At 45.4% G+C, this 10,751-nt stretch overlaps 1 protein-coding gene across 1 annotated transcript in view; it reads right to left on the bottom strand.

Moving 5' to 3' along the window:
* The window catches only part of LOC111955841 (gamma-aminobutyric acid type B receptor subunit 2-like), a 506,723-nt gene that overhangs the window by 82,102 nt on the left and 413,870 nt on the right, over nucleotides 1-10,751 (bottom strand). The window contains 2 exon segments of the mRNA XM_024134728.1: nucleotides 3,079-3,201; nucleotides 9,854-9,961. Coding sequence (XP_023990496.1) covers nucleotides 3,079-3,201; nucleotides 9,854-9,961 — 231 coding nt within the window.

The following is a 10,751-nucleotide window of genomic DNA, read 5'->3' as shown; positions in this document are numbered from 1 at the left end:
TCTCTCATCCTCTCTCTTCCAATCCTCAGAGGCTCTCTCTCTCTCAATAAGCTCTCTTCTCTCCTCAATACCCAGAAGAGCTCTCTCCCTCTCCTCTTCCAATTACAGAGCTTCTCTCCTTCTCTCAATCCAGGCGCTCTCCTCTCTGCTTTCTCCAACTCAGTCTCTCGTCTCTCTCTGCTCCATCTCCAGATCTCAGATCTCTCCTCGTCCTCTCTCCTCCATCCTCCACATTGCCACAGCCGACTGCTCTCTCTCTCTCCTCTCTCACATCCCAGAAGCTCTCTACCTCTTCTCTTCCTCCTATTGCCAGGAGCTCTCCATCTCGTACATCCTCTTTCTCTCACTCTCTCTCCAATCCAAAAGCTCCCTCTCTCCACTCCCAGAGCGCTCTCTCTCTCTCTCTCTCTCTCTCTCTCCATACCCAGATCTCTCTCTCTCTCTCCTATCCCAGAGAACACTCTCTCTCTACAATCCCAGAGCGCTCTCTCTCTCTCTCAATCCCAGAACGCTCTCTCAATTCAATTCAATTTCAATTCAATTCAATGGGCTTTATTGGCATGGGAAACATATGTTAACATTGCCAAAGCAAGTGAGGTAGATAATATACAAAAGTGAAATAAACAATAAAAATGAACAGTAAACATTACACATACAGAAGTTTCAAAAGAATTAAGACATTACAAATGTCATATTATGTATATATACAGTGTTGTAACGATGTACAAATGGTTAAAGTACAAAAGGGAAAATGAAAATAAATAAGCATAAATATGGGTTGTATTTACAATGGTGTTTGTTCTTCACTGGTTGACCTTTTCTTGTGGAAACAGGTCACACATCTTGCTGCTGTGATGGCACACTGTGGTATTTCACCCAGTAGACAGTAGATATGGGAGTTGATCAAAATCGGGTTTGTTTTCGAATTCTTTGTGGATCTATGTAATCTGAGGGAAATATGTATCTCTAATATGGTCATACATTTGTCAGGAGGTTAGGAAGTGCAGCTCAGTTTCCACCTCATTTTGTGGGCAGTGTGCACATAGCCTGTCTTCTCACTCTGTCACTCTGTCACTCTGTCACTCTGTCACTCTGTCACTCTGTCACTCTGTCACTCTCTCACTCTCTCACTCTCTCACTCACTCACTCACTCACTCACTCTCTCACTCTCTCACTCTCTCACTCTCTCACTCACTCACTCGTTAGTGTTCTCCTGTCTCTTGGCCCAGTGGAGCCAGGCTCTCCAGACTGCGTATCCTGAACTCCACAGCCCAGCACCAGCCCAGGCATGCAGAGCCACACCCAGGGGGTAGGCTCATACTCAGAGGGGCTAATACGTTCACTCCACTACATTGACTTGGGGCTGTGAGAACACTCCATTGACTTGGGGCTGTGAGAACACCACGGGTTGAAAGGTTTTTACTCAGTGACCCAAATAAAAACGCTGTCTTTTCCTTTCCAAGAAGCATAAAGAAACCAGTGTGAATGCGTTGTGACCCGCTGCTTTGGGGGCTGTAACCAGCTAAGCACTACTTATCATTTCAGAGGCATCTCGTTTAATTGAAGTCACAGAAAAGTAATTGACTCCAAGGGAGAGTTTCATCCTTCCATCCCACCTTTTCCCCCCGCGGGACCAAGCAGAGCAAACAAACATGAAAAAGCAACAGCTTCACGTCGGGTCAATAGCATCAAAGAACTTTCAAAGAACCTCCCCCAACCCTCCCGGAATCCTCCCGGAATACACCACTGAGGGCCGCCTTTCATCACGACTCTGCACCCTGAACTTCCAATCCCACTGCTGATTTGTCAAAGGTCACCAGGGCTCTTTTAAACATCTCAACCAATGGCGTTGGCGTTTAGGGAGGACGTTGCCCTGTCAGAAGCTCCGATCTTGACAGGCTCTGAGGAGCTGAGGAGGTGTCTGGAGGAGTTGAAAAGATTTCTTAATTAGCTCTGAACATCCACTTAGTCCGTACCCCCGGTGTACCCTGACGAGTCTGTGCCAACCGCCAACAACATCAAAGGCCAATCGACTTTGGAAGTCAAATTTAGATCTGTAATTCGGTTTGCTGTTAAACCATGATGGTGGGATGGTAGTTAGTGGGCTGTCATGTAAACAGACTCTGTGCTGTATTAGAAGAGCCTATTAAGATGTACAGTACAACAATGTTCATTTGTGGAGGATATTTGACTGATCAAAGTTTCGCTCCGGTCACAAGACACATAATACAGTATGCCCACTGTTACAGACACACAGCACAATAATCAATCAACAACAATCATCCAGCGTCCTTTATCGTGTTTAGTGACCTAAATAACAGTTACAGCAGCAATATCAATCACAGTTTTAACAAAGCCAAACATTACAGTCACCATCTCTAACTACTAATCACTCATGACAGTTTGTGGTCCAAATATGGTGTGCCAGGATCCAAAAAGCCATTCACACACCAAACAGTCCTGTCAAAGCAAAATCCACCCCTCAATCAATCCTGGCAAGGCTAAGTTTACCCCAACCAATCCTGGCAAGGCTAAGTCCAACCGTAATCAATCCTAGCAAGGTGAAGTCCATCCCTCAACGAATCCTGGCAGAGCTGAGTCCACCAGCTCTCTACACATCGGCCCTTACCCAGTAGCAGGAGTAGAGGGTTGCCAAGTGTTTCTTTCCGGCATGCCTTGCCAACACCCCACATCCCAGCTGGCTTGGTAAGGAGAGGGTCTGGCTAGCAGAGGAAGAGGACAGGAGGTGGCAGAGTGGCTCATATCCTCCTGAACCAAAAATAACCACAACGAAGCCTGCTGCTGATTTGGCCTCACTGGCGGACATGTTGGTGCCCCAGATCCAGAACCATTATCCCTATTAGAGAATCTAGTGGTGCCACCAAGATGTGGGTGTTAGATTGGGGAAAATGCTGGGCCCTTATTCACCACAGTCAGTAATGGCAAGGAAATACTCTGGGTCCTTGTAATACTCTACAATTATAGGGGGCAGTTTTTCCCTGGAAAGTTCACATGACAAACGTGGTCAGAGTATGTTTTTGTTAATATAAATGGGAGAGAAATGGTGGTCAGATGTACCTCCAAGCTGTACTCCTCCACGGTCCTCTTCAGCGGATCAACGATCTGCCAGCAGATGAGGATGCACAGGTCAATCAGCAGCATCCCACCCACAATGATCAGCAGCTTCTGGTCCTTGATAATCTGGAGGGAAGAAGAGAAGAGAGAGAATGATAGGGGAGAGAGGGTGAGAGAGGTGGCAGTAGGTACACTTTTAGAAAAAGGGACATGTACTTGGAAAGGGTGCTACCTGGAACCAAATAGGGCTCTACCTGGAACCAAATAGGGCTCTACCTGGAACCAAATAGGGCTCTACCTGGAACCAAAAAGGGCTCTACCTGGAACCAAATAGGGCTCTACCTGGAACCAAAAAGGGCTCTACCTGGAACCAAATAGGGCTCTACCTGGAACCAAAAAGGTTGTCCTACATTGACACATGAAGGTAGCTCCTTTTTAAATGTAGGGAGGGTAGGGAGGGATGAGAGGTAGGATACAGTGAGCTGGTAAAAGACACCAACCCGAGCGGGAGTCGCATAAATCAACATAGACCCTCTTTTGTGTTGGTGAACTTTAGAGGATGAAAGGTGGGCCACCCCGCCCCCTCCCGTCTGATCTTTATTTTGAACAGCGTTTGACCCCGCCGCTGTCCACATCAAAGCAAAGGTCAGGAGAACACAGACACGGACGCACTTGAGAGAAATCACTTCATATAAATGATGTGGTCTCTCTTTAACACTCTCTCTCTCTCGCTCTCGCTCTCTCCACCGCCACAGACAGAAGACGGTGGGCTCAGAATGGAATGGGGGATTGATTTAACACTCTCTCTCTCTCCACCGCCACAGACAGAAGACTAGACTCAGAATGGAATGGGGGATTGGTTTTGATGTGTCGTCTTCTGATGGCTACTGGGATTGGACAAATAGGAGAGTGGAACGTTGTGTGTATTACAAAGAGACAGGGGCTGGCGATGTAGTCAAGGTGCCAGAGGTTTCCAAATAGCTACAAAAACTACAAGTTATTGTCTGACCGTAACCACAGAGCTATAATTAGATTTTATATGTATTACCGCAACAATGTTCTCAGTCTGAGCATCATAGAAAATGAAAGGACACAGGGCCAGAATAGATGATCTTTAATGTAAATTAAATCGAAAATGAAATAATACTAATTAAAATAATCATTATATCACTCAGAATGTCGGAAGAATCATATCAGAAGATTGACCATGGTCTCATGTCCCTTTGGCCAAGACAGATGTCAAATTAATAAATGACCACATTCTGCTATTCCCAATGGGACATAGTGTTGTTGTGTACTGGATACAATATACGATCCACACAGCACAGTACACCACCTACAGTATCTGAGTGAATCTGTATAGCTGTGCCCCATAATAAATAAATATGCTCTCTGCTCTCCATTACCTCAGGTCTGCTAACATTAGAGCTGGCTACATCAGGCCAGCTAACGTTAAAGCTGGCTACATCAGGCCTGCTAACATTAAAGCTGGCTACATCAGGCCTGCTAACATTAGAGCTGGCTACATCAGGCCAGCTAACGTTAAAGCTGGCTACATCAGGCCAGCTAACATTATAGTTGGCTACATCAGGCCTGCTAACATTAGAGCTGGCTACATCAGGCCTGCTAACATTAGAGCTGGCTACATCAGGCCTGCTAACATTAGTAAGCTGCTACATCAGGCCAGCTAACTTAAAGCTTGGCTACATCAGGCCTGCTAACATTAGAGCTGGCTACATCAGGCCTGCTAACATTAGAAGCTGGCTACATCAGGCCTGCTAACATTAGAGCTGGCTACATCAGGCCTGCTAAACACTCTAGAGCTGGCTACATAGCCTGCTAACATTAGCTGGCTACATCAGGCAGTGCTAACATTAGAGCTGGCTCATTAGGCCTGCTTAACATTAGAGCTGGCTACATCAGGCCTGCTAACTTAGAGCGCCTAGCATCAGCTGCCTAACGTAGAGCTGGCCTACATCAGGCCTGCTAACGTTAGAGCTGGCTACAATCAGGCCTGCTAACATTAGACTGGCTACATCAGGCCGCTAACATTAAAGCTGGCTACATCAGGCCTTGCTAACATTAGAGCTGGCTACATCAGGCCTGCTAACATTAGAGCTGGCTACATCAGGCCAGCTAACGTTAAAGCTGGCTACATCAGGCCTGCTAACATTAGAGCTGGCTACATCAGGCCTGCTAACATTAGAGCTGGCTACATCAGGCCTGCTTTCTTTATTGCATTTTAAATGCTTCTGCCTACACTGGTGGCAGTATTTCTATATTCTACTGCTGATTCATCATTAAAAGCAAGGGGATGTGGACTGTGTGAACTGTAGAATACACTGTGTACACTAGTTGTGATCAGGGAACAGAGCAGTATGCTTTCAAGGCCCTGATCCGCGGGGAATTAGATCGTCAGGGATGATCAAACGTTTGCATAGGGATGTGTATTTATTTTAGTATGAATAACACAGCTCATATCAGATCATGTACACAAACTCGTGAGGTCACTGTTCTGTGTAAGCTTGTACAGTATTATGTGGACACTATGTACACTATGTTTTGTCTTCTCTATGTGTGTACACATTAGTGTGTGTGTGTGTGTGTGTGTGTGTGTGCAATGGTGTATCTCACTTGGTGCACATTCAAGAATACTCTGAAGTAAATCTCAGAGACAGACTACCAGGCAGACACGGAGGGAGGCTGCAGAGCAGCCTGTTTGATTGACAGGCCCTGTGCTTACCCAACACTGAACCAGGCCTCTTTAAGGAGTGAAGGAGTGCTGGGCGAACCTTGCCGAGCGGAACCCTTATTGAGCACACCCTGATTTACAGTCTTCTCTCTGAGGGAGGGGAAGGAGGGAAGGAGATGGAGGGACTGGCGAAGGGACGAAGGGATTGATGAAGAGATGGGCAAACATCACTGGGGTTCCATGGCAAACCCCCAGCAACACTCTGTTGACTGACAACAGCTATCACTTCACTTCACTCAGCCAAAGCCCCTGCACTCAATCAGTGTGTGTGGGGAGGGAGGGAAAAGGAGGGGAGGGAAGGAGCTAGGTTAACTGCTGCCCGACAGGCAGATCCTGGCCCTGCTGAACCACCAGGGAATAGGTCTTTAGATTTAAGGGCTGTCTAGCTCCACCTGGGGAGCACTCAGTTTAGTCTCTCTGCTCTGATGGAGGTGGGGGAGGAGGAACAAGAAGAGGAGGAAGAGACGGATGAACAAGAAGAGGAGGAGGAGGAGGAGGAGGAGGAACAAGAGGAGGAGGAGAAACAAGAAGAAGAGGAGGAACAAGAAGAGGAAGAAGGAGGAGGAGGAAGAAGGAGGAGGAGGAAGAGAGGAGGAAAAACTGAGTCTGCATAATTGCCATAGCAACACATTTCACAGGAGCAAGAGCTGTTTTGTTGTTGTGTTTTGTTTTTCTTTGAATTACGAATTAATTAATTTGAATTAATCAAAAATAAATATTTTTAGAAGTTAACACAAAAGATCATGTCTTTTTTAGCACATTTGAAGATATCAAAATGTGCTTGTGTTTCAGATGACCGCAGACTAAAGGAGAGATGCAAACCAGCACTGACCCTGTCCCTGTCTCTTTCCATCTTTAAATATTTCTCTCTCTCTCTCTTTCTCTCTGCCTCCCACGCACTCTCTCTCTCCCACTCTCTCTGACAGCTCTCCCACACTCCCTCCTGCAGCCGTTGCCATCCGACACATCTATCCAGGATGTGATGTGAGGTGGACTATAAATATCAAAAGGCCAGCAGAGATGCAGCCACAGAGGCCTGGAAAGCCTTTACATAATCACACCAGCTACAAAAGCATATTGTGTCAGATAGATATTGGTTTGCTGTTTGGTATTTCTATTGAAGAGAGGAATGGAAATATGTCAATTGAAAACAGGTCAGTGGGTAGAGCGTGTGTTAGAGAAAAGCACACACACGTACGGACGCAAGAATGCAAACACACAAGCAAGCACACAAATCGCGCAAGCACCCTTTAATCCTGTAAAAAACTGCAGGCTTAAACAACGAGATGAATCACCACTCTCCCTGATGATCAGCCAGTCTCACACAGCAGTAACAGAAACCCCACACACATTCCATCAGGTTCACCACAGGGAGCATGTGTGTGTGATTGTGTGCGTGTGCACTGAACATAGAACAAAAGGTGTGTGTGGTAAATTCTTTAGTGCTTGAGTCAAACTCTAGCTTGGCTTTCTCAGCTTGACTTTTTCTAGAGAAAGATCGCAGCAGCATATACCCAGGGGGAGCTCCAGCTGTCCCTGAACTGTACACTGTGTGTGTGTGTGTGTGTGTGTGTGTGTGTGTGTGTGTGTGTGTGTGTGTGTGTACAGTCTGAGCTGAGCAGAGTGTCTGTAATGCTTTGTGTGGCTGGATCGTTGCAGCTCCTCTGGGGCTTGGGGTGACTGAGTGGGGCTAACAACCTGCCTTGCTGCTGGGCCTCTCACTGGGAGAAAAACACCACTCCTTAGGTCTGCTACAGTAGTTACTCAGTTACACACATTTGAGGAAATGTTTTGGTTGAAAAAGAGCATCACCAAGTGTAAAAGGTGCTGGTTTAGATCTAGGTACAACTGTCCCGGCGCCTCTGTTAGAAGACGTGGTAGTGACCAGTAGGAAACGAATCATATTAAATGGCGTGGGAGGAGATGGCTGCCGTTTTACGGACTCCTAACCAATTGTGCTATTGTGTGTGTTTTTTTCACGTTATTTGWAACTTATTTTGTACATAATGTTCCTGCCACCGTCTCTTAGGACCGAAAATGGCTTTTCATATCAGGGCAGTGATTACTCACCTCGTACTGGACAAAATTATTTTTTCTTTAACGAGTCGGATGCGAAGGATTTACTTCAGACACCCGACAAGGCCAACATCCCCGTAATTCACATGAGAAGGAGACAGAGATATCGGGGACGTAGGTTGGGGTGCCTTGTAAGGAACAGACGGCGAGTGAGTAATCTGCCTCTACCACCAGTCCTATTAGACAACGTACAATCATTAGATAACGAAATAGATGAGCTACAATCACAAATATCATACCAAGGGGACATTTAAAAACTGTAATATCTAATGTTTCACTGAGTTGTGCATGGATAAAATACAGCTGTCGGGTTTTACGCTGCATCGGCAAGATAGAACAGCTGCCTCCGGTAAGACAAGGGGTGGCGGTCTGTGTATATTTGTAAACAACAGCTGGTGCACAAAATCGAATATTAAGGAAGTCTTGAGGTTTCGCTCGCGTGAGGGATAGTATCTCACGATGAGCTGTAGACCACACTATTTACCAAGAGAGTTTGTCTGTCTATTTACCATCACAAACCGATGCTGGCACTAAGACCGCACTCAGTGAGCTGTATAAGGCCATAAGCAAACAGGAAAACTAAACATGGTTGCATCACTGCCTGGTACGGCAACTGCTCGGCCCCGTTGGTCGCAAGGCACTATCGAGGGTAGTGAGTACGGCTCAGTACATCACTGGGGCCAAGCTACCTGCCATCCAGGACCTATATACCTTAGCAACATTGTCACAGGCAGCAACCTGGAAGCTCCCCTTGTGATTGCTACCTGATAACCAGATTGTGATAGGGCTGCATACTTGCTTCGAGGGGTAAAGTTTTATTTTTTTGCAAACCCTGAAAATGTGGTCAGAAACAATATCACATAACAGTCCCTCCCCTTCTCTCTTCTACGCCTTCTTCTCCCTCCATTCATTTTTTATCTGACATAATGCATGTGTAGTGACACAGGAATCAGTGGCATAAGAAGCGCTAGCTGCTGTTAACCAGTGAGGATTTATCTATCAGAGTCCATAATGGCCAATTATGGTTCTAGGCTCCTGCATTCTGCTTGAGTGCAGCCAGCCAGCCTCAGCAGACCAGACCGTGTGACTACCACAATATACTGCTGCTTGTTCACAGCAACAGAAAACGCTCTCTTCCTTCAACTAACTGGTTTTACACAAAAAACAAAATGACCTTGGCTAGTCTGATGTTGATAGTCTTTTCTAAAGAAGGGGAGTTAGCATGTTAATCCGGCATGTGCGCTCCGTTGCTCATAAAGCAGGTCCCAGACCTGTGGCTGTAATCTCTTCCTTGTGGTGACACTATGGCTTTGTCCCATATGGCACCCTATTCCCTACATAGTGCACTACTTTTAGACAGAGCCTTATGTTAGTGCACTATATAGGGGATAGGGTGCCATTTGGGACAAAGCCTGTATGCATGTTGGCTACTAGTATCTTTCCACAACCTGAACACTGTCAGCTACTGTATTAGCAGAGTGACCAACGAGGCAGGATCGGTGTCAAATCTATTCAGCTGATTCAGGAAGGGAATAGAAATGAAATACTTAAAATGTAAACGTTCACCTTGAAATTGATTTGCCTGAATGGAAATGGAAGGGAGCCCTTTCCCCTCATTCATAAGACAAGGCAATTGTCAATGCTGGTGCATAATGATGATGATATGGTGATAATAGTAATACTAATAATGATAATAATTCATCATCATCATTCCACATGATACAATTTTAGTAAAAACACACGTCACTACTTCCTGTTGTTGGCCATCATTTTGGCCATGAGACCACACAGGTAGTGATTTACATTTTTTTTTCACTACTCTCATATTTTTTGCTTGTTTATTAGATAAGGTACAGATAGATAGGAAAGACAGGAAGAGTAGCAATGGGTTGGATTGGAATCCATGCTGCAGCAGTGTTCCATGGGCAGCAGCTCACTACGTTTTCTTACCTTTTTCTTCATCTTGACGTTCTTGAAGATAGCATGGACTCTCCAGGTCTTGGCAAACATGGCACCAAACGCTGTTGTGTAGCCCACAATGAGGATCCATGTTCGCACCTGCAAGACAAGGACAGAAACAGTCAAAAGCTGTCAAAGAGCTGGACTAAAACAAAGATCTAGACTGACAAGATGTTAGCATTTTTTTTTTTTTGCCAACAAATTCACCAAACGCTCTAAAAGTGCACTAAAAATAGTCAGAATCCTGTCATAATTCCATGAAAGTGAATGTGCAAACTTCAGAGGAAGTCGTATACTAGCATCATGGCTGTTAAACTTATGAATATGTGTTATTAAAAAGAGAGACCTAGCAGCATCTCCCTACTTGAAATCCAAGGATATTAAAACAAACCAAATACTATGGTGCCTTCTGTAGGCTATATCTGTATTTAGAATGAGTTGTAACTAAATAAGAGCAACAAAGCTATATCCTGTAATAACTCCCACAGTATCTAATTTAACAAGCCGGAAAAACACTACTTTAACACCCACTGCACTAAATGCTGTTTGTGTTTGTTTGTCTGTCTGTTGAAAGGCATTCTTGGCAGGGAGGCAGAGTCACAATGGAACAGCACAAGGCAGGAGATTCAGCAGCAACCCTATTCTCCCCCCAGTGATGCATGAGGAAAATAGGAGCCCTACTGAAAGAGACCGTTCTAGGGGCCCCTTGACAAATGACTAGGTCTGGTCTGTGTGGGGGATGAAAAAGATATATGACTGTAAATCAAATCAAAGTTTATTAGTCGCGCACACCGATTTGAAGATGCTATTGCTGGTGCAGCGTAATACCTATGTTTCTAGCTCCAACAGTGCAGTAATACCTGGCAATACAAAACAATCCACACTAAAT

The sequence above is a fragment of the Salvelinus sp. IW2-2015 genome, linkage group LG31 (genome assembly GCF_002910315.2).
Source record: "Salvelinus sp. IW2-2015 linkage group LG31, ASM291031v2, whole genome shotgun sequence".
Taxonomy (NCBI): domain Eukaryota; kingdom Metazoa; phylum Chordata; class Actinopteri; order Salmoniformes; family Salmonidae; genus Salvelinus; species Salvelinus sp. IW2-2015.
This window is presented reverse-complemented; position numbering and strand designations above follow the sequence as displayed.